The 24,940-nt window shown below is 38.8% G+C and overlaps 1 protein-coding gene and 1 pseudogene across 1 annotated transcript in view; both read right to left on the bottom strand.

Moving 5' to 3' along the window:
• Positions 1-628: 628 nt before the first annotated feature.
• Positions 629-24,940, bottom strand: part of AFM (afamin) — a 41,087-nt gene continuing 16,775 nt past the window's right edge. Inside the window, exons 8-14 of the mRNA XM_006898463.1 lie at positions 13,704-13,918; positions 12,746-12,878; positions 7,510-7,607; positions 5,569-5,701; positions 4,167-4,390; positions 2,391-2,523; positions 629-673 (exon numbers count right to left, since the gene is read on the bottom strand). Of these exons, the coding sequence (XP_006898525.1) occupies positions 629-673; positions 2,391-2,523; positions 4,167-4,390; positions 5,569-5,701; positions 7,510-7,607; positions 12,746-12,878; positions 13,704-13,918 (981 nt within the window). The remainder of the gene's footprint in view (positions 674-2,390; positions 2,524-4,166; positions 4,391-5,568; positions 5,702-7,509; positions 7,608-12,745; positions 12,879-13,703; positions 13,919-24,940) is intronic.
• LOC102847803 lies at positions 16,994-19,299 on the bottom strand (annotated as a pseudogene).

Here is a 24,940-nt window from a genome sequence, read left to right as displayed (position 1 = left end):
AAAAAAGCTAATAAATCTGACTTGGAGAAAGTACAACCAGCATCCTTCTTGGAGGCAAGGAAGGTGTTCTTTTATGTCACACAATTCAGGAATGTTGTTAACAGGGGCCAGTCCTTGGGAAAGGACATCATACTTGAAAAGGTACAAAGTCTGTAAAAATCGCCAACTAGATGGATTGACAGTGATTTTAACAAGGGCTTCAAGTCTTTCAGAGATGATAAGGATCACACAGGGCAAGGCAGGGTACAGATCCCTCGTTCATCGCATAGCTATGAGTTGTAGTCAACTGAATACCAGCTAACAACAACAAATTCAGGAACATATTGTTCCTTGCATATGTGAAAGTGGCAGCCAGTCTCCAGGAAATCAAGACTTGTCTGTAAACCACAGCTCACATAGAGTTACTCTTTCACTATCAATATCCAGAGTTGTGATCAACTTTCCAGTACAGACAACTGAGTGCAGTGTCAGAGAGACAGAGAACTGGTTACCATGCGGCTGTTGAGAGGGATAAACAGAAATTAACATTGAAGCATAAGGGAGGTGGGCAGGCAGAGAGATCAAATAAGCTGCAAATACACTCCTCATTTGGTGGAGAGTGGAGATGTTACCTTTGGTGCTTTTAACTTTATGTTTCTGAAGTAGCTTGGCTTTTGGCTTCTAGTTTTGGACCCTGAGAGAGAAAGGAAAAAATATATAAAAAGAAAATTTTATTAAATTTAGAGATGTATTTTAGAGATGTATTTAGAGATGAATTTTTTAAAGTCAAGTCACTCATAAATTTTACAAGTACATGATAAAAATTCTCCTTGGGAGCTTGAGAAAAGATCCCCAAAGGTGGTTGTAGATTTGTTATTTTTAATTGTTTTTGGCTTTAAGGTTTTTTTAACATGTACATAAGATCTGCTGTTGTTACATATTGTGATGGGAAAGTCTGCTGTTAGGGACCTCTCTAAAGTACTCAAGAGCAACGGTGTCTCTCTGGAGACTAAGGTGCGTCTGATACAGGCCATGGTCTTTGCAATCACGTTATGCATCAGAGAGTTGGGCAATGACTAGGGAGGATAGAAGGAGAATTGATGCCTTTGAGCTGTGGTGCTGGAGAAGAGTATTGAATGTACCATGGACTGCCAAGAAAACAAACAGATCCACCCTAGAGAGGGTTAAACCAGGCTGCTCCTTGGAGGCAAGGATTCTGGGGCTTCGTCTGACATACTTTGGACATGTTGTAAGGAGGGACAGGTCTTTGGAGAGGGACATCATGCTTGGTAGGTTGGAGGGACAGCGCAGGAGGGGAAGACCCTCTATGAGGTGGATTGGTTCAGTGACTGGGGTAATCGGGATGGGTGTGTCAGAGGCAGTGCGATTGGTTCAGGATAGAGCAGGGTTTAGGGCTGTTGTACATACGGTCGCTATGAGTCGCAAACGACTCGACGGCACATAACAACAACAACATCATATCTACCTTTTTAGGGTCTCCACATACATACTCAGGAGAAAAATGTTAGGTAGAGATTTATGCACTTTAATTAAGTTAAAATGTACTGTAAAGGTACAAATAATATATTTTAAAATTCCTGCAGAAGAATACTCATTTAGGAAGGCAGAGCCTCATAAAGCAGAATTAAAACCATGTGTGCACATGTGTGCATGAGTGTTGCTGTAGCTTGTTTGTATTAATTTTGAGTGAATTTCAAGGACAGTGGACGTTTCTGGGGAAAAGAAGTGTGGAAATCCACTGGAGCAGCATTCAGAAGTAACTGAGGTTTCTTGGATCACCCCTACTCCAGATTCCATAGCCGCTACAGTAAGAACCAACAGCGGATGTTTCTCTCCTCCTTACTCCTCTACTACCCTGAACTTCCCCTCCCTGACTTCACACACACACACACGTGTTCTCAGCTAACAGCTATTGAGACAAGGCATGGGAAGGGGAAGTAGTCACAACCATGAAGGGCTCCACTGCCTTATGTCTGCCTTCTCTTCCTTTTGTAGCTAATGTGCTTTACAAGTTCATTTGAAAATGTGTTTTATGAAGATACGAGGTGATTCTAATCAGAACATTATAAAGATAAATGGTAGCATTCAAAAGTAATTGCCATCACCCTCATTTATGGATATTGAACTGCAGCTCTGTTTAAGTTACATGACCAAGAATTCTGGGAACGAGACCAAGGTCTTCCTGACATCTTTTCCTACACTATGTAGTCTGTTACCAAGGAGACAGTGCCAAAGGCCTACCTGAGAGATGCCTGCATTTTAATTATGTTCTCAAATGTAGACCTTGTTGACATTGCAAGGGAAGGAAGCGGGGTCTGAAAGGGAGTTCTCTTTTATTTCATATCACCAGCATTACCAGTTGAATTTTCATGGAAAAGAAATGTTGCTACCTCCTCATTGAAGCAGGCTTCAGGCTCCTCTGCTTTGCAGCATGTCTCCACCACATTAGTGAAATGTGTAAGCAGTAACCGAAGCTCCTGATCTGTATGTTGAGGGTTCAGCTTCACTAAGTCAACAAGAAACCTGCATCCCAGAAATGTCATCACACAGAATCAGTGACCAAGACAGAAACACCTTCAAAACTTGTCACATAATCACACATGTTAAAATCTCATTTCCTTGGAGAGAACATCATACTAAGAAGGCTTGGGGATCAGTGCAGGAGAGGAAGACTCTGGATGAGATAGATTGACTCAGTGACTGAGATAATGGGGATGCGGGTATCAGAGACAATTAGATTGGCTCAGGATAGGACAAGATTCAGAACTATCGTACATAGGGTCACTATGAGTTACATGTGACTTGAGGGCACATAACAACAAAAAAGAGTCAAAATATTACTTTTGTGAGAGATTCTCCTGAAACTTTGCTTTTAAAGCTTTGGGATAGGTCCATGGTATCATGTTTTAGAGAATCACAACAGAATCATAAAATATGAGCATGTATAAGTCCTTATTAGCTAACCTCCATAGGCCTCTAAGGCTGCAAACCATAATAGGAGGAGATTACTCATCTTTCCCCAGTAGTGAATTTGAACTTTTGGGGATATGCTGCCTTTGGATTCACAGTGCAACTTACGACTGGTGACTATGCCACCAGAGCGCCATCATTATGCATAGTGCTATAGAGTATTTAACTACATTCAATATTTTTAAAGGGCACTCTAGTTGTCTAGCAGTAAGAAGCTACTTTGCAAACCTAAGGGAATGCAGCTCAAATTCACTAGTTGCTCCATAGGAGAAGGGTGAAAAATCTTCACTGGTGCAATTTACAGCTTTTGAAAACCCACTGGAAAGTCAAGTTATGAGTCAGTTCTAATCCCATGATGACAACAATAAAAAATTAAATATAAAACAAACTCCAGCCCCCTTTCTTGAATGTTGTTTCCATGCCACTTGGTGGAGACATTGCCTAAATAAAAAAACAAAACTAGGTCTTGTTTCTTGGCATTAATATAGCACTGTCCAAGAAAATAAAGTAAAATTCTGATTCTTTTGGGATCTCTGCTTTTTTCCAAATGTAAGGGAGATTCTCAAAGCAAACACCTGCATCATTCTGTGGGGAACACACATAGTGAACCTGTGCTTGAGCCATTCTACTGACTGTCCTTGATCACTTTACACATCATAGTCTGGGAAGCCCTCCAACCTATTTGTTGTTATGTGCCATTGAGTTGCTTGCAACTCATAGTGACCCTATGTACAACAGCCCTGAAATTTCCTCAATCATGTGCCAACTTTATTGTCTCTGACACACCTACCCTTATTACCCCAGTCAGTGCATCAGTCCATCTCATCAATGATCTCTCTCTCTTTCTCAGTCCCTCCACCCTTCCAAGCATGATGTCCTTCTCCAAGGACTCCTTGTAACATGCCTGGAGCCTGGAGTATGTCAGACAAAGTTTAAGAATCCTTGCCTCCAAGGAGCAGCCTGGCTTCACTCTCTCTAGTATTTAGCAAAGGAAAGTATCACATAGAGGGGTTTTTTTTTGGTTTTTTTTTTTACAAGGCCAATAAACATTTTCTCAAATGAGAGAGATTGGGCTATCTGAAAGGAGAAAACAGGAGTTGTGGCACTAAAAACACATATCCATTACAACAAACCTCACCAGTTCATGATTTGACTTCAAGCTGAAGAAAAAGACAAATGGAGGAGGATATTTGTACCTGTTCTTCTTTTCCTGGAGTACTCCATTTTGTGCCTGACACAAGTCTGCATGAAAGGTAAATAAACCTTGAGAAGTCGAAGGAGGCACGTATGTTTTATCACCTTCTAATTCCTCAAAGCAGTGTCTTCTGAAAGCAAAGCTGGATGTACAGCACTGGTTTATAGCAGCGTTGATAGTTTGATTTTTATTTACTCCACATAACTCTCCAAGGACTGAATTCATCTGGACCAACAAAAGAACTCAGATATTATTTTAAAGTTAGGCTGGTGTTTTGGAGTTAGATGAATAGTCAGATTACTTTACAACCACTCTTCATTTTACTGAAAAGAAAAAAGCCAAACCCACATACCTTCACAAACACCATAACTACACACTCTACAAAGTAAGTGAGAGGCTGGGTTTCTGATAGTTTTATGATAACATTAAAGTCAAGTCAGTTTTATAGTCTGTTTGATTTATCAAAACAACTGATTGATCAAAACAAGAACATATAGTTTACATATAGTGAAGTTGTAACCAAGAGCTGACAACTGAGACAGTCACTAAATGTGTTAATGAAACACTATGAAGCTTGAGCTTATTCTCCTTGGGAGTCTGTCACGCTCTTCCCGTCCAAACACTAAGGAGCTAAACTCAGCAGTTAATGGGCTAGCAGTAACTATTTTATTCCTCTAGTAAAGGAGGAAAGGGAATTTATAACTTTCTCTTTTTTTTATTAGAATGTTTCCTATATAGTTTTGAAATAATGTAGAAATAGTTATATTATTTTCCAAATTATTTTATATGTACAAAAATAAGAAAGATTATTTGAACATTCACATGAAAATATCTGAGATACTCTTTACTGCTTCTTAAGATTTTGATGAAGTGAGCCAAAGGAAAAAATGTCATGCTCTTTGCTTGATGACGTTGAAAATGAATGACGAGAGATGGAAAGGAGAAAGGCTGTTATCCCAATAAACCAATGACTGCCAACATATTTCCCCCCTTTTTGTGTATCATCAAGCTGGATCCCACTGACAAAGGAGGAGATTACCCTTCCTTCTCCAGTGGACAATTTGGTGGATTCAAACCATGCACCTTTGCAGCTCAGCTTCTTGCCACTAGGATACCAGAGCTCCCATTTCCAATCTATCTTTTTTTAATGTAAATTAATTTAATTGTCATGTATCATATAGACAGAAGTGACTAAGGATTTGCAACAACCTGGGCTCTAGAATTCCTTGATTGTTCTGTCTCTTTTTCAGACTCTTGTCCACCTACCCCTCTCCCAATCAATAAGTAACTGTAAAAAAATGGGCAGCCTTATCTGTCATTAATTTCTCAAAGTTGTTATTGCATAGATTTTCTTCCGTTGCCAGTATCTTTTAAGGAAAATCAAATATATGAGACATGCTTACCAAATTGTCAACGCAGGCAAACTTCTCACTCTGAGCACAGCACATGTCCAAAACTGATGCAACGTCTTCGCTGAGCATGGTCAACTCTTCAGTAGAAAGCTGGGGGGCCATCTTAGTGAGTTTGACAAGGTAGCTGAAAGAACATTTTTCTATGATTCTCAATGAATGTTCCGTTGTCCAGCTACTTGGACCTATAACTCATCATAGTTATACACAGCCAATATAAATCCAATGTGAGCCTCAGTGTTAATTAAATGGTAGAGAAGTGTCTGCTCACCTCCCATTTTCCTGCATCATGCACTCTATATTTTGACTTTCTGTTTAATCTCATGGTAATCTCACAAACTCTCACATTTGGCTGTGAACATGGAATGTCTTGGCAGTAAATACTTTGGCTAGTCTATAAAATCCTGCTTGAAATCTTTTGGGTACTAAACAGACATTTTAGGAGAAAATACAATGCTTTCATGTTGTAAAGAATTTTCAACTAATAAACTAGTTGGCAGAAACAGTGAAAATACATCTTTTTAACTATCTTTTTCTTTTTTGCTAATGGTTATGTTTTCTTTTAATAAATTCTTCATTAAAATGAAAATTTATTTAAAACAACTATGAGATATCATCTCACCCCAGTCAGAATAGCAAAATTTAACAGAACAGCAAGCAAAAAATGCTGGCGAGTTTGTGGAGAAACTGGAACCCTTATTCACTGTTGGTGGGAGAGTAAAATGGTGCAACCACTGTGGAAGGCGGTATGGTGCTTTCTCAAAAAGTTGCAAATAAAGATACCATTTGACCCAGGAATTCCACTGCTGGGAATATACCCCAAAGAGACCACAGTTGACATCCAAGCAGATATATGCACACCCATGTTTATCACACCTTTGTTCACAATAGCAAGGAGTTGGAAATAACCCAAATGGCCATCAACAAACGAATGGGTAGAGAAGCTGTGGTATATTCACAAAAGGGAATACAAGCTGCATTGAAAAACAAGGAGCTCATGCAATACTATTCAAAATGGGTGACCCTGGAGGACATTATGTTGAGTGAAGTCACAAAAGGACATATGTTGCATGGTGCCACTGCTGTAAAACAGGACTGACATCAGGTTTGGGGGGAGACTGAGTAAGTTGGGTTCAATAATGTATATTGCATTGAAACAGATTAGGGAGAAAACTGTTTAAAAGGTATATGTGATTAGGTATTTTTGTCATAACAGAAGTCCAGAGTGAAGGCTGCATAGTGGAGTGGACCTGAGGGAGGGTTTGGAAAGCAATGAAAGAATTTTTCTTTTACATTTCCAAGAGGGTAGTATACTAGGGGGTTGGGGGGAGTTGGGAGGGGAGAAAAGTGCAAAAATGAATGAATGGAAATACAAAGTCTCTGAAAATTCTCATTGAAATTAATAATAAATTTCTAAAAAGTGATAATTGAGAAAAGTTAAATAAACCTGTTATTAACCATCAATATTTATGAAAACACTAATAAGATATGCAGGAAGTAAGCAAGTTCAGTATTAATTTTACAAACTATTAAAATGGGACTAGATCCTGAACAACTGTCTCCCAGGAAACTGTAACAACCACCAGCTTGTTCCATCCTGGTGGAAGGATTCAGGGAAATCTGAATGCAATTTGATGTTAAGAAAGGCAAATGCAAACAGAAACTAAAGTATCAGAAAAGCAATTTGTCCAGAGTCGTAACTTCATTTCTTTATTACTTGCATGACCTTTCATTTGATCCTCAGTTCTAGGGATGGGTTAATGTGACAACTCAATGTCTATCCCTGTCTTTTGCCTGTGTTTTTATTTCTTTTAGGGTTTATAAACTGCCAGTAGCTCAAAGATTGAGTTGTTTGTTTGTTTGTTTGTTTGTTTTACTCTAGATGAGACCCTATTTATCCTAGTCACAATTAACCTGCTTTTGTAAACAACTTACTGGTATTTCAAGTCATCCTTCCCCAAATTCTGAAAACGTGCACATTCTTGATTTACCATCTGGAGGCTTTTCTCAGTTGTCTCATTGAATTTTTCTTCCTGAACATAAGAACAATCATGCTTATGAGTATTTTATCCAAGATGAATGCACAAGCTTCATGCTGACTTGTCAAGCATCTTTATTTATTTATACACTATGTTCACCATAGATATCATCCACATCTTATTAAAATGGAATATATTTTACATGTGTGTATACAAGACAAGTCTTTTTAATAATAGATAAACTCTTATTCTCTTAGCCATCGAGACAGAACAGACTCATAGCTCAACCTCTAGCAGACTTTTAGAGGTTGTAAATCACAGATGAGGAAATTTTCCACCTTTCTTCTGAAGAGCTTCTGGTGGATTCCAATCACCAGGCAGGCACAACTCCTTACAGACTACATCACCAGAGCTCCCTATCTATATAATAGAGATATGTTTTTGCATAAATTCAAATATGAATTTCATTGTTATCATTGTCTTATATATTTTTCTATAGCTTTTCAGTTTACAAAACATAATTCAAATCTTACACTGAAAATAACTATATTGAATTTTCACTCTGAAGGGGCAGCTGTGAACTTTATTTTTAAGTAAAAGAAATATTAAGTTTAACTTTGAAGTTAGGTTGACTTGCCCAGAATGTTCCACCTAGTGAGTATTGCCACAAAGCACTGTTATTTGTGTTGATCTCTATTTTATCCTTTCTTTTCTTCGATCAGAATCAAAACTGAAAATCTCAGATAAAACCTCCTCCCACCGATTCAGTTTCTACTAACATTAATTTCACACAGTTATCTTCAAATTATTGATGAATCCTCTCTCACAGGACATGGAATTGGACGTTTACTAAGTGTTCAATTAAATTCATAATCAATATCCATGGTAATTGTCGTTGTTATTTGCCATTGAGTCACCTGTGATTCATCACAACCCTATATGCAACAGCTTTGATTCTGATCCAGCCCTATTCTGGCCCAGTTTCACTGACTTCAACACACCTAATCCCATTGCCCCAGTTACTGTTTCAGTCCATCTCATCAGGGATCTTCCTCTCCTGTGCTGTTCCTCCATCCTTCTGAGCATGATATCCTTCTTCAAGGACCGGTTCCTTCTGGTCACATAACCGAAGTATATGAGACGGAGCTTCAAAATCCTTGCCTCCAAGGAGAAGCCTGGCTTCACCTTCTCTAAGACAGGCATATTTGTTCTCCTGGTGGTCCATGGTAAGTTCGATACTCTTCTCAAACACCTACTCTGCTCCTATGGCAGTAGGAGTCAAGTGTTTAAAACGCATGTTGCATTGGGAAAATCTGCTGGTCAGGACCTCTCCAAAGTGCTAAAGAAGAATAGCCATTTAAAGACTAAGATACACTTGATACAAGCTGTGGTGGTATTTTCAGTTACTTCGTATGCAAATTGAAATTGGGCAATGAATTGGGCAAGTTAAAGAATACTTAATGCCTTTAAGATGTTATGTGGAGAAGATTACTAAATATTCTGTAGATTGTCAAAAGAATAAGCAAATTTGTCTTGGAGGAAGTGAAGTCAGAGTGTTCCTTAGAGGGAAGAAGGATGATGTAACTTCATCTTAATTAATTTGGGCATATTTTTGGGAGGAATCTGTCCTTGTAGAGAGACATCATACTGAGAAAGAAAGAGCTTCTGTGAGAGAGAAGAGCCTTAACAAGGTAGATTGACACAGGGACTACAACAATTGGCGTGAGCATGGAGGATACTGTGAAGATGGGAAAGGTTTAGATCTGAGTCATAACTGATTAGATGACACCTAACATCATCACCACCACCATCAAGTAGTTTTCAGAGACAGAGTTCAACACTAGTGGATTCACACTATGGGACAAATTATTTCTCAGTTTAAAAAATAACAAATAAATTCTAGCAGTGTGGTCCATTTGAAAAGATGCAGAGATAAAGCTCACAAGGCAGGAAGGAATTTGAAGGATGGATGAATGGAAATAAAAAATACAAGCAGTAAGTAAGTTGAAGACTGCATTGTGAGTATTGTACTCAATATTATGAAACAAAATATATCTGGCATTATTGAACAGGATATTCATTTTCTCTGTAAATGTTCACTCAAATTTTTAGAAAGCTAAAAATTTAATGACAAAAAATTGCAGATTATTTTCATAATAATGTATTTTATATTAATCTTTATTTTATTAATATGAACAATGGCTTAAAAAAGCTTCCTCAGTGTCAGAATAGGAAATGAAACTCAAATCAGATCTACTTACACCTTTATCTAAGTCTAAATTATAATAATACGGTCTGAAAGTTGATTTTATGACAACTGGGAGATAATTTTAAAATAAAGGAAAAGCAACATATAGCAAAGGAAATAAAAATAAAATCAGAAACTAAAATCATTAATTTCTATTGTATATGAAGGAGTAGTTATGAACTGATTTTAAAACACATCTACTTCAGTAAGAAAGAGTAATAAACATGAACAAATTGTTAATAGAACTTTTGAAAATACAATATCCAAGATTTGATGAGAAAAATTGAACATTTGAAAATTTGAAAACAAATAATTTTTTCCTTAAGAAAAAAGTCAGCATTTTTACACATATATCTAGCAAATTTCCCACCTGCAGCTTTGAGAAGGTGGAGGTAAAATGCACATTCTCAAATGCTACTGTGGTCAACACACTCTGGAAAGTCACTCAGTAATTTGTGTCAAATATTTTTTCATGAGGCTATGTATTTTGTCCAATAGTTTCTCTTCTGATAATTTATCCTAAGAGGCAAAAATTGCAATAAGGATTAATTCAATACCAACTTTATGGTGGCCTAGAAAATTAAAAAACAATATGTTTTCAAAATGTTGAACACATAATAAGAGAGCAGTTCTTTTACATCATTATGAAGAATCAGCTCTAGTGACGTAGTTCATATTGAGTTGCATTGCCAACCTAAAACCAGTGCCTTTCTGGCAGTTGGAATCCACTAGTGGCTCCACTGGGAAAAGATAGGCAACCTCCTTCTGCACAATTTACAGTCCCCAAAATCTTGCTGCTACGTCAGCCATGAGTAAGTTCCCACTCAACAGGCTAGGTAATGATTCAATCATGTTATCAATAGAAGTCCCTGGAGAAAAACATTGTAGCCAGAAGTTGGAAAACCAGAAAAGAGAGAAACCCTAAAGAAATGGATTAACATAATGTTTGCAACAGAGGATGTGAGTCCAGCAGAGATTGTGAAGACCGTGCAAGATAGGTAAGACTTCAATATGTTGTTCACAGAATTGATGTGTGTAAGAGTTGACTCTGTGACATCTAACAGCCATCACAATGATAAGCTGTAACATCAAAAGTTCACTCCTGGCCATCAAGTCAGAAGCCATTCATCATTGACTCTCCAGCGGGTTTTCAGAAGCAATGTATTGCACAGGAAGAGACTGCCTGTTTTTCTCCCAAGGAAGAACTGGTGGGTTTAAACTGTCCACATTTGGATTGGCAGCACAACTTTCTGCATAGTAGGCCACCAGAGATTCCAAAGAAGCCACACAACAATACTTCGAAATATATTTTGAAGTCTATATAATGAAGTAAAATTTTGTATGATATTTAATAATTATAAATATTTCCTAAGAAAACATTATTCTGATTTTGCATTTAAAACACATATGTACACAGAAAAGAATGTAATGGTGTTAAATAGAGCTTTTCTTCAGTAATCTAATTAGAGTTTTACTTTTCTAGGTACGTTTTAAGCTTCTAATCATCTGCAATAATCATTTTGTGTTCTTAATTGTTGTATCTCACCAAGTTGAAACCAATTAAAATCATCTGCCTTAGGATTGGTAGTTGTTGTTGTTGTTGTTGTTACGCGCCATCGAGTAGCTTGCGACTCATAGCGACCCTATGTACAAGAGCTCTAAATGCTGTTCTATCCTGTGCCAATCTAGCCATCTCAAACGCACTTATTCCCAACGCTCCAGTCACAGAATCGATCCATCTCACCAAAGGTCTTCCTCTCCTTCACTTACCCTCCACTCTGCCAAACATGACGTCCCTTTCCAAGGACCAGTCCCTCCTTGCAACATGCCCAAAATATGTCAGATGAAGCTTCAGAATCCTTGACTCCAGGGAACACTCTGGCTTCACCCTCTCCAGGACAAACCTGTTTGTTCTCCTAGCAGTCCATGGTATATTCAACACTCTTCTCCAGCACCACAGCTCAAAGGTATCAATCCTCTTTCTATCAGCCCTATTCATTGTCCAACTCTCTGATGCATAGTACATAATTGCAAAGACTATAGCCCTGATCAGGCACACCTTAGTCTCCAGCCTGACATCGTTGCTCTTCAGTGCTCTTGAGAGGTCCCTCACAGCCGACTTTCCCAATGCAATTCGTCTCCTGATTTTCTGGCTGCTGTTACCAAGAGTGTCAACTGTGGAGCCAAGTAAATTAAAACTGTTAGCTATCTCAATCTCTTCACCATCCATGCTGATGTTGCCAATTGGCCCAGTGGTTAGAATCTTTGTTTTCTTGATGTTCAGCTTCACTCCATATAGGAGGCTGTAGTCCTTGATCTTCTGCAGCAAGCACCTCAGGTTCTCCTCCGTTTCAGCAAGCAGGGTTGTGTCATCTGCATAACGCAGGTTGTTGATGATTCTTCCACCAATCCTGATAGTGCAACTCTTTACCCATTGGGTCACCAGGGCTCCCTCAATCATCATTTAGTACTTCTATAATAGAGAGAGAGCATTGGTGGCTTACTGGGTAAGGAGTTGCACTGCCAACCTCATAGCATGTAGTTCAAATCCACAAACTACTACTACTCTTCCAGTGCAATCCTCAGCCTCTGAAACCCCACTTGAGGGTCAGCAATGAGTTGGTTCTGACTCAACAGCATACAACACCACTTATATCATCACATAAAATCCCAGCAGACTGAATAAAATACTGAGTATAAAAACAAAACAAGTATATATAAGGTATTAGATGGAAAGTAATTTCATGATCGATATACACTGAAACAATTCAAAATATTAGATGTAAACTAAACTCATGATGGTGGTCTCCATAATGATCAACCACTATGAATATAAAGTGAATCAAGCTTAGTTATTTACCAGTTCTACTCCTTACCTATATTAAGACTTTTCTATAATTTTAAAATTGTTTTAATGTTTTCAGTCCATGATAATAGGTCTTACCACATGGCTGTAGCAATCTGAAGGGTTTTCTTTTCCACAACAATCTCCCCAAAGCTTCTCATACTCTTCAGCAATTCTTAAAAGCTCTGGTATAGAAAGATCTTGATGTCTCCTTGAGTATTCATAAAGAAACCTATTATGTGTAAATATTTTCTGTATTAGAGAACGAGCAAACTGCCAAATCTTGCTATCTTTTCTTTTTCTTTTCTCTTAGTCCATAGAAAGCCTTTTATTAGTCCTCACACAGACAAAGATGATGATGATGATGATGATAAAAAGTACTCCCCTTTATCATGTTGTGTAGGTCTGGTACAAATCAAGCACATAGCATCTACCAACTTGTTTAGTGTCATGTGATTTAATATCCATGACTCACGAGAAGCAACACAGCAAGTAAGTTACAAAAGCAAGGTTCTGAAGCTATACTGCCTTTAGTTCTTGACTTCACTACTGGAGTGTAGTGACTTTGAGAAAATTACTTAACCAATCTGTGTCTCCGTTTTCTTAACTATAAATAAGAATAATAGAAATAAAATAACTCATTTTGAAAATTTGTGAGTCCACAAGAAATACTTGAAATTTGAATTTTTAACTGAATTCATTGCCGTGGAGTTAGAACCGACTCATAAATGACCCTCCACTGGGTTTCAGAAGCTGTACATCACACAGAAGATTGCCTATCTTTCCCTCTCAGAGCCATTGGTGGATTCAAACCTCCAGAGTGATAATGTGTCTTTTATATAGGTGTACCAGTTATATAATGTTAGTCATTACTTCAATAAGCATTAATAAAAACCATAATAAAACAGGTATATTTTCTAAAAAGTATAGGAAAATATTTGCAAGTTTAGGAGTCTATAATAATTTTGTTATTGTTAATATAGCACATATATCCAATGTAAGTAATTTTTTGTCATTTTGTATTTTTCTTATGTATTTTAATATAAAATTACATTACTCAGTCATGAAGCTCTTTCGGTCAGCATCTCGGTGTTCACATACATCTTTGTTGTCCATAAATTTTGCATCTATTCCAGATAAGTTCTTTGGTGGCTCATCTTTATACATGTAAATGATACACTCTTCACGATCTGGAATTGTCATTTTACAGCACTCTCTGATTGTGCTGGAGGTAGAACTTTGTTTTGTACAAATATGACTCATAATTGTGTTCTGTATAAAATCAGAATGAAAAGTGATTTTATTTCCATATTTTAATCAAGACTGAATTTCCCTTTGTTATAGGTTAGTTACATGTTAAAACAACTTCCAACATAGTATTTGCAAACATTTATAATTCACAGATAACATTTGTTTAAATTTTGCATTTTATTACTCTACCCGAAGTTTCATAATTTATTTTCCAGCATTGAGAAGACATAATTATAAAAAAAGAAGTTTATTATAAATTTTAATTCACTCTTACACATTATATTTTATGCCAGCTCTCTGAAATATTAGGATCTTTTTCCTAAAGATGAAGTTATTTCTTTCCCATAAGAGTTCATATATATTGTTGTTGTTGCTGTTGTTGGGTGCTGTCAAGCCTTCTATAATTTTTAGCAACCGTGTAAACAACATATCTGAACCTTACTTTCTCCTAAGTCATTCTCACCATCTCTAAAATACATAAGCACACTATTGGGTGTCTTCCTCTCTTTTACTGATCCTCCACCATTCCCAACATGCATTCAATTTTCAAGGACTGACCCCTCCTGAAAGTTCATTTTTGCCATTAGTCAAATCAAAGCAAGGAGTTGAATACAGAATAAAGCATAAATTACTCATATGAAAGTTCAAATTGAAACTTAGGAAACTTAAGCCCACCAAAGCCAAAATACAATCCTAAGTTTATCTCAAATTAATTTCAAAATAATATTAAAATGGAGATTTGACACTTTCCTGTATCTTTCTTTGCTAAAATGAGAATAGCTCCCTCCAAACCAGTAGCAACATAGAAAGAAAGAACACAGTTGGCCTAGTGTACAGAAAGCCATGCTCCCAAACCAAAGGTGGATAACTCTGCTCTGCAGCCCTCAGGCCTGCCTTTACTTTTTTTTGGTGAAACATTCTTCTAGGTCGTGTAACCCTGGTATGTCCACTTGCTGTACAGAGGTAACTCATAGTTGCTCTGAAGCCAAACACTGCAACACTGGTGAATCAAATGCAAGAATGGTTACCCATGGTGGACAGTGTTTGGTGAAGCTCCCAGATTAAAACAAGCTTGGAAGCAGGAGTGGCATCCACTTCTACAATAGCTTGCTTCTGGAAACCCTATGAACCTGGAGAAAGGATGAAAGTTATACAGGAGATGTCCAGGACTTTCATTCATAGGGTCGCTATGAGTCACTTGCGACTCGACTGGACTTAACAACAACAAAACCAGTAATAGGAGAAAAGACAGATGCATGGGTCATCTGCCAACATCCACTGGAATTTGGAGAGCAAAATCTCCCTGGCAACATTCCTGTGATTTTGTCTATTCCTAGGGAATCTGCCTCCTCCCGTCAAACTACTGGACAGAACAGAAAAACTAGAGTCACTTTAGCTGGGCTTATGGAGAGACCACAGTTACCTGCCTCTCAGAAGATAACTGGAAGACTGCCAAAAAAAAAGTTAATAGAGCTGACCACAAAGGACAAGCAGAGAAGATTGCCATTTATAAACTGAATTAAGGACAGCACAAAAGTCTGCAACTCTATCAATAACATCATAAACAGAAGAAATTGACAACAATCTATGCAGACATAATAGAAACTGCCTCACACACACTGAGAAGAACTTCACATAATGTCAAGGAAGCAGTAGGCAAATTCAATCATTATAAAAAAATGAAACAAAGGTTGTCTTCTAAATAAGCAGATCAGATTGCATATCAGATCACAGATCCAATCAATATTCCAAAGACAGTGAGGCAGAAGAAATATATCTATGTGGAGTGATGTAAGCTGGTACTGAAAAAGATGGAAGAGTTGAACCTATAAATCATGATGTATAATAATGTAAAAATTATTATAAGACAGTAGGGTAAAACCAACATGTACTAGCACCAAAAGAAACGCAATCCAGAATATCAAGATTGATATAACAGGACTTTTCAATATGCTGGAGGTGCAAAAAAGCAGAATAGATGAGATGGAACAGAGAATCATTGAGCTAGAACAAAAGAAACTAAATTAAAACTTACTAGAAAAAAAAAAACACAGAGTAGGCAGAAAGAAAAAATTAGAATCATGTAGGTTAACATCAAAGGGAACATCATATGTATAATCAAAATTCCAGAACAGTAGGAGGGGGAAGGGAAAGCACTGAGGAAAATTGTGAAAGACATACTAGCAGGACACTTTCCAGGGGTCAGAAAATGAGGAAATCCACATTCAAGAAGCTCAGAAAATTCCAAGCAGCATAATAGAAAAACACCAAAACATATTATAGTAAAGGTTTCCAAAATCAAGGACAAGGACAGAATATTAAAAGCAACAAAGGAAAAGCAGTAATTAACAAAAGAGAACTAGGAAAGTAGACTAAGTTGTGACTTCTCTGCAGAAACCATGCGAGCAAGAACACAATGGGGTGGCATATACAGAAGGCTAAAAAAGTCCAAAATCACCAGCCCAGTATTTTATACCCAGCAAAGATGTCCATTAAATATTGAAGGAGAAATTAGGTCATTTCCAGAAAAGCAGGAACTTCAGGAATTCATGAAAGAAAGACCAACTCTACATGAAATACTAAGGGAGGTCCTTCACACAGAGAAAGCAAAGGAAAATAGATAGACCAAAGTAATCAGGAATAGCAGACAAGGAAACACAGAAATTTAGCAACAATGAGATAGAAATTGCCAATAATCATACTCAATACAAATGGCGTAAATGCATTGGCTAAGAGAAAAGGAGTAGCCGAATGGGTAAAAAAGATAAATCACATCAATATGTTGCCTATGAGAGACACATCTAAAAACTGAGGCAAAAGGCAGACTAAAAATAAAAGAAAGGGGAAAATATATACCAAGAAAATGGAATCTACAAGAAAATAGGAGCAGCAGTACTAATCTCTGATAAAATAGACTTTAGGAAGACGTGCTGCATGGTAGGAAGATACACTGTGTCCAAGGTACTTTGGGGGAAACACTGTTGTCTAGCTATAGCATGCAAGACCCCTTAAGCTCAAGTGGAAGGGACTGGGACAGCTCAAGCAAGGTGGAGACACCAGTTCTAGAAGGGAACAATAGGCTTTCTGGTTTCCCATTCAGATATTGTGGGGGAAGCACTGCTGTTTATCTACACCACCGGGACTCTTTAGCGCAACCTGAAGAAAACAGTACTGCTTGACTGAGGTGAAGACACCAGTTCTGGAAGGGAAGAGCAGGCTTCTTGACTTGACAATGAGGTACTTTTGGGGAAACACTGCTGTCTGGACAAAGAGGGAGCGGAAATATATATGTCCTTCACAAAGCATTGCCATACATTAGATCAATATATAGTTATAACAACCTAACATATACTAAAAAGACTCACATAATGTCAAGAAAGCAGCAGTTTGCTTCAGTCATAATGAAAAAACAAAGCAACGTTTCTAAAAAAGGGGACCCAATAAATACCCAGACAGAAAGAACCAGAACAAATATGTTTATGTGGAGTTACAATGAAATGTGCGGATGCAGTAAAAAAAAAAAAAAGGTCAAACCCTCTAAGCATTTCTTAAGCTATGAGAGAGAGAACAGTCTAAAAGTAACATATTTTAGGGCATTATGATTATCATAAGAGTTCGGAATGAGGGTTGCAGAGTGGAGTATACTTGGGGAGTTTTTCTTTTGCTTTTCAAGGAGAAGAGAGAACTGAGGGTGAGGGGGGTGGGCGGGGAGAAAAGTGCAACAATGAATGAGTGGAAATCCAAAATCTCTGTACATGTTCATTGAAACTAATAAAAATTTTTAAAAAGGAAAGTGAAAAACTAATTCAAGCCATGACTTACAATATTTAAGGATGCTTTAGGAAGAATATTAAATGATCCAAGAAATATTGAAAGAAGATGGAAGGAGTATACAGAGTCAATGTACCAAAAGGAATTGACTAACACAGAAGAATTTTATGAAACAACATATGAGCAAGGAAACACTGCATGGTTCAAAACTGAAAAGATTGTACGCCAGAGATTTGTCCAAAATCCATTCCTTTCTAATCAATATATGAGGAACAGATTATCTGGGAGGTCAGGCGCTATGAGGAGAAATGTGGCATCAGGAATTGAGGTAGACTCATCTGAGTTATGCAGATGACCCAACCCTGTTTGTTGAGACTGAGGAGAACCTGAAGCACTGGCAGCAGAATGTCAATTACATTCCAGTGTAATTTTCAAGATCTTGGTCTCTTCATTCTTTATCATTTGTTTATCTTTCATCATGGATGGAATTCTTTTTTTTTTTTCTTTTTTTGGCTGAGTACAGTGTACTTTATTGATGGCACTTGACAAAATGGGCTCTCCCCTTTCTCAGGGTGATTGGATGGAAACTGTGTCAAGGACGTGAGATTCTCAGTGTGTGGGAGGATAAAGATGGGGCAAGGACTCCCCAGCAGCTGAGGGTCTTTCTCCCTCTTCTAGTGCTATTGCTGGGGCTGGTGGTCCAAAGGGCTCTTACTCTTTGCAGGCCCTGTGAACCAACCATCAGGTCGATCACCCAGTTGCTGTAACCAAATTCATTGTCATACCAGGAAATGAGTTTGACAAAGTGATCAGTCAGGGCAATGGCAACTCCAGCATCAAAGGTGGAAGAGTGGTGTCACCATTAAAGTTACAGGAGACAACGTGATCTTCAGTGTATCCCAGGATGCCCTTGAGGGTCATCACATTTAGCAGCTTTCTCCAGATGGCAGGTCAGGTCCACATTGGGGGTGGAGACATGGAAAGCCATGCCGGTAAATTTCCCATTAAGTTCAGGAATGACCTTGCCCATGGCCTTGGCAGTGCCAGTACATGCAGGGATGATGTTCTGGGAAGCTCCATGGCCATCAAGCCACAGCTTTCCAGAGGGGCCATCCACAGTCTTCTGGGTGGCAGTGATGGCATGGACTGTGGTCACGAGTCCCTCTACAATGCAGAAGTTCTCATGGATGACCTTGGCCGCGGGAGCCAAGCAGTTGGTGGTGCAGGAGGCATTGTTGACTATCTTGGGAGAGTTGTTATACTTTTCATGGTTCATAGCCATCACAAACATGGGGGCATCAGCAGAAGGAGCAGAGATGATTACCCATTTGGCATCACCCTTCAAGTGAGCCCCAGCCTTCTCCAAGATTGTGAAGACACCAATGGACTCCACAACATACTCAGCACCAGCAGCACCAGGGCTTTCACTCCTGGAAGATAGTGATGGCTTTCCCATTGATGATCAGCTTCCCATTCTCAGCCTTGACAGTGTCGTTGAACTTGCCATGGGTGGAATCATATTGGAACATATAGACCATGTAGTTGAGGTCAACGAAGGGATCATTGATGAAGCCCACATCCACTTTGCTAAAGTTAAAAGCAGCCCTGGTAACCAGGTGCCCAATGCAGCCAAATCCTTCACCATTGTGTCTCAGGGATGTGGCTGAGGCTGCACGAAAAGAGAGGGCACTCTGGATCAACAACGAGCAGAGAGCCGTGGATGGTATTCTTAATGTCATTCTATAACTTGTTTGGTGTTTGGTTATTATTATTCAGTGAGTCAAATTTATTCTTAAGATTTTTTTCATTATTTTAGATACACTCAAGGGAGTATTTTTGCTCCTGCAAGTTGTTTCTTCAATTTCATTTTGAGCTTTCATATTAGTTGGTAATGTGTTCCATAGTCAATCCCTGATCTAGTTTTGACTGTTTCTTTAATGTTTCTTTTTACAAATGTAGTCAATCTGATACCTGTGTAAACTCCCCATAAAGAAAATTTTATCAAGAATTTCATTTTATTAGATTTGAAGTCAATATCCTTTATAGTATAAGTAAAAACCAAAAATTAAAAGGCATGTTTAATTGAAAATATCTGCTGTCAAAGACCTCTCCAAATCCTAAAGAGCAAAGATATCAGTTTAAAAATTAAAATCAGCTTTGTCCAAGCTATGGTATTTTCCATGACTTCCTAAGCATCTGAGAGTTAGACAATGAATAAGGAAGACTGAATAAGAATCAATTATTTTTTATGTTTGTAAAGAGTTTTCTAATATCCCATGTTGTTGTTATGTGCTGTTGACTCGCCTGTGACTCATAGTGACACTATGTATAATAGCCCTGAAACCTGCTCTATCCTGTGCCAATTTTACTGTCTCTAACACGCTTACCCTCATTATCCCAGGCACTAAATCAATCCATCTCATCGGTGGTCTTCCTCTCATTCTCTGTCCCTCCACCTTTCCAAGCATGATGTCCCTCTCCTAGGACTGGTCTCTCCTGGATGCCCAAAGTATGTGAGATGGAGCATCAAAATCCTAGCCTCCAAAGAGAAACTTGGTTTCACCCTCTCCAAAACAGACTTATTTGTTCTCTTGACAGTCCATGATATGTTCAAAACTCTTCTCCAGTGCCACAATATAAAGGCATTGATTCTTCTTCTATCATCCTTAGTCATTGTCCAACTCTCTGAAGCCTAAAAAGTAATTGTGAAGACCATGGCCTGGATTAAGTTCACCTTAGTCTCTAGATTGACATAGTTGCTTTTCCACACTCTAGAGAGGTCCCTGACATCAGATTTTCCCAAGACAATTTGTTTTTTGGTTTCCTGACTGCTGGTGTTAAGAGTGTTGATTGTGGAGTCTGAAAAGCTATAATTGTTAACAACCTCAATCTCTTCTCTATCATGCTGCTGTCAATTGGCCCAGTGGTGAGAACCTTTGTCTTCTTGATGGTGAACTTCAATCTGTATTGAAGACTACAGTCCTTGATCTTCTGTAGCAAGCACGCCTGGTCTTCTTTAGTTTCAGTAAGCAAGGCTGTGTCATCTGCATATTGTAGGTTGTTGATGAGTCTTCCTCCAATCCTGATGCCACATTCCTCTCATAAAACCTGACTTCCCGAATGATCTGTTCTGCATACAGATTGAAAAGATTTTTTTATTGTTCTAAACTTTTTTATTAGTTACCCAATATTATAATGCACTATACCACCAAGACTCATAAAAGATTACAGCCTTGAATATTCTACAGGGCAATTTTATTTTACTCTAAAGCGTCACTATGAATCAGAATAACTTGATGGTAACAGATTTAGGTGATTTTTGTTTGTGGTTTTGTTTGCTTTTATTTTTCGTAAACCTAATTCCAACTAAGAAAAAGTCAAATGCTTTCATTAAATTTCATATTACCTTTGAGAACATAAATTAGTTAAACTACCAATACTGTGTTTACTAGTATATGCCCTTCAAGGCTCATATAATAGGGTAGGTATGAGTCCAAATCTACTTGAGGACAATGGCTTCCGTTTGGGCTCTAGACTCTTAGAAAATAGCTTAAAAATAAAAAGTTAATGATAATTTGCATATCCATTTAGTTGGAAATTACTCTTCCTAAACAACTGACTACAGCCTTCAATGCTGGTTATACCTCAACATAAAGGAAATAAGAATTCTCACCACTGGACCAGTGTAGGCAACATCATGATAGATGGGAAAAAATATTTCATTTTATAATTTCATTTCAACAATTTCATTTTACTTAGATCCACAATCAACACACAAGGTAATAGTCAAGAAATCAAGAGATGTGTGGCATTGAGAAAATCTACTGTCATGGACTGCTCCAAAGTTCAAAGTTCTAAAGAGCAAGGATGTCAGCTTGAAAACTAAGGGGCACCTGATCAACACCATGGCCTTTCCAGTTGCTTCCTATACATTTGAAAGTTGGACAATGGATAAGAATGACAGAAGAATGGATACCTCTGAATTGTTGAGTTGGCAAAGATTTGTGAATATGCAATGGATTTCTTAAAGAATAAACAAATCTGTCTTGAAGGAAGTGTAACCAGAGTGTTCCTTTGAGGTAAGAATGGTGAAATTTTATCTCATCTACTTTGGGCATTTTCTCAGAAGAAAGCAGTCCTTGGAAAAAGACATTATGGTCAGAAAGATGGAAGGTCAGAAGAAGAGAACAAGACCTTAATGAGATGAATGACACAGTGACTACAGAGCATGACAGAGTTCATGAAGATAGTACAGGATAGAGCTGGCTTCAGATCTGTCATTCATAGAGTCACTGTGAGTGATAGGCAACTTGATGACACCTAACAATAACACCAAACAGCTGAAGAAGTGCAAAGAAAGCAGCTCCTAAAACAGCGCAGGTGGAATTTGAACCACATACAGGACAGCTGAGTCCCAGCCAAAAGACACCAGCCAAGCCACTGTGGAACCCATCCACCAGGAATAAGTAGGGAGCAACCACCTGTCACCATGTGACTCTAGAGGAGCAACAGACTGCCCCCCAGGCTCCATGAGACCCCAGAGGAGCATCCACCTGCTGGCCACCATGTGACCCCACAGGAGCAAACACTGGCCGCCGCGTGACACTGAGGAGCAACCAACCCCAGCTGCCGTGTGACCCCAGAGGAGCGACGGCCCACCAGAGCGTGACCCACCTGCAACCCACTGCCGCATGACCCCCACCATGCAGCCTGCCACCACATAAACCCGCAGAGGCACCTAAGCCCCAACCCCTGCCTCCCAGTGGTAGTGTCCTAGACCCGTGTTCCCCCCAAACCACCCCAGCCCCGTGCTCCCACACACCCCTCCCACTAAACTCCTGTGCTGTCTCCCTCTCCCCCCACCCCCCAGCTCCACAACCACATTCCTCCCCCTTTTGCCCCCCAAGCAAACCCAGTGGCACTCAAGGGCCACTAGAGAGTCCTTCATGGTACACAGAGACCAACCAATGTGATGAGCTGTGGACAGTAGGCTTTCAAATCAGAACTTTTGTGGCAGCAGTTCATTTTGGAGCTGCAAGAAAGCCATGCTGCATATCCAACCATCACCCAGAGCCAACAGCCGAGCTGCTGTGGTACTAATCTGGCAGGGGAAAGGCTGATAGGGTCCTGACTGGGTTTTCTGGGGCACTGCTGATTACCTGGGAGAGCACCCAAGGGCCTGCCCACTGGTGGGGAATTAGTCTGAGCTCTCTTGGGTCACGTTGACTGCCCAGGAACAAGCCATCCAGTGGTAATCTGTCTGAACTTTTGTGGACTCTGCAGACCAGCCAGAGGCTAGTGGGTCAATAGGAATTTGACTTTGACTTTTTGGGTACCATTGGACCCAGGACCCTGCTTGGGACAGGGGCTGTTGCATTTGGGCAATTGCATAAGTGCCACCGGGCAGGGACCCCTGAGTGAAAACCACTTGGTGGGAAACAGACAGCTGGAATTTGAGTAGGAACCCAAATCATGAGCATACCCAGACAGCTGAGGTCCGAGTGAGGTCCCCCAAGAGTTTGACCTGCCCTTGCAATCATCCCAACCCTGTGCCTGTCTCACCCCATTTTGCTCAATGCCAGTGCCTACCCGTTTGGTCAATCAACTTGTCTTTAATCAGGAGAACCTTGACCTGTCTTACTAACAAGAAGACCAACAAGAGATTGCTCTCACAGGCTCTGAACTGACATTTCCCTGAAGTCAGAAGTTCAGAGAAACACACAAGTGGGGTAGGTGCCCAACTGATCTCTAGAGGATTGTCTTCAGATCAAGAACATATCAATGTCTTGAAGAAAGCAAGCTATCCCACACAAAAGCAAAGCAAAATGTCAACCCCAAAGGGTGACAGAGTATCAGTGGATTTCCTAAATCCAGAAAGTCTGATGGAATTTTCTGACACTGAATTTAAAAGAAGAATGATTGAATATATTCAATGGATAAAAGACAAAGTTGACAAATTACAGGATACTACAAGGAAAAAACAGGAAGAACTAAAAAAAACACACAGAACAACGCAGAGAAAGCAAACGAGGCATTAGAGGCACTGGAAAAACAAGAAACCACTATCCAAAACATAAGGTTCGATGTTTCAGAGGCTGTGAACATGATAGAGGGACAGATGAGCAGAGTTGAAGAGATGGAACACAGAACCAGTGAAACTGAAGACAGAACTCTTACCACTGATCTGCTAGAGCAAAAAGCAGACAGAAAAAGAAGAAAACTTAAGACTAATGTGGGGCATTATCAAGAGAAATAACATGTACATGATTGGAATCCCAGAAAAGGAAGAAGCAAGTAAAGGCACTGAAAAAGTTGTGGAAGAATTACTAGAGGAAAACTTCCCAGGCATAATGAAGAATGAGAGAACATATATTCAAGAAACTCAGGGAACAACATATAGACTAGACCCCAAAAGAAAAACATCAAGGCATATCATAGTTAAATTTGCCAGAACCAAAGATAAGGAGAGAATCCTGAAAGCCGCAAGGGAGAAACAAAGAGTAACCTATAAGGGAGAGCAGATAAGATTAAGTGCCGATTTATCAACAGAAACCATGCAAGCAAGAAGAGTGGAAGGACATATATCAAACATTCAAAGAACACAAATGTCAACCAAGAATATTGTACCCAGAAAAATTATCCATCAAAAATGAAGGAGAGATCAAGATATTCCCAGAAAGGAAGAACCTAAGAGAGTTTGTAAAAACAAAACCAGCATTGCAGGAAAAAGAGACACAACTGAAAAATGAAGATAAATAAAGACTAAACATAAAAGGGTGGAGAAAAATATACCAAGCAAATGGCAACCAGAAAAAAAACACGAGTAGGAATACTAATCTCTGATAAAATAAATGTCAATGTTAAAACCATCACAAAGGACAAGGAATATCACTACATAATGCTAAAAGGGTCAATAGAACAAGAGGACATAACAATAATAAATATCTATGCACCAAATTAAAGATCTGCAAAATTGTTGTTACATAAAACAAACATTAACAAAACTGAAAAAGGAAATAGACAACACTACTGTAGAACTTGGAGACTTCAATACATCCCTCTCAAGAAAAGATAGAACTACCAGGAAAAAAAAAAAACTCAACAGAGATACTGAAGAATTAAACCACACAATAAACCAACTCGACGTCATAGATATCTGTAGGCTAATGCACCCCCAAAAAGCACCTTCTTCTCCAATGTGCATGCAACATTCTCCAGAATAGACCACATTTTAGGTCACAAGGCAAGCATCAACAAATTAAAAAAAACATA

Source organism: Elephantulus edwardii, unplaced genomic scaffold (assembly GCF_000299155.1).
Source record: "Elephantulus edwardii isolate Elephantulus edwardi_28Jun2011 unplaced genomic scaffold, EleEdw1.0 scaffold00230, whole genome shotgun sequence".
Lineage (NCBI taxonomy): Eukaryota > Metazoa > Chordata > Mammalia > Macroscelidea > Macroscelididae > Elephantulus > Elephantulus edwardii.
This window is presented reverse-complemented; position numbering and strand designations above follow the sequence as displayed.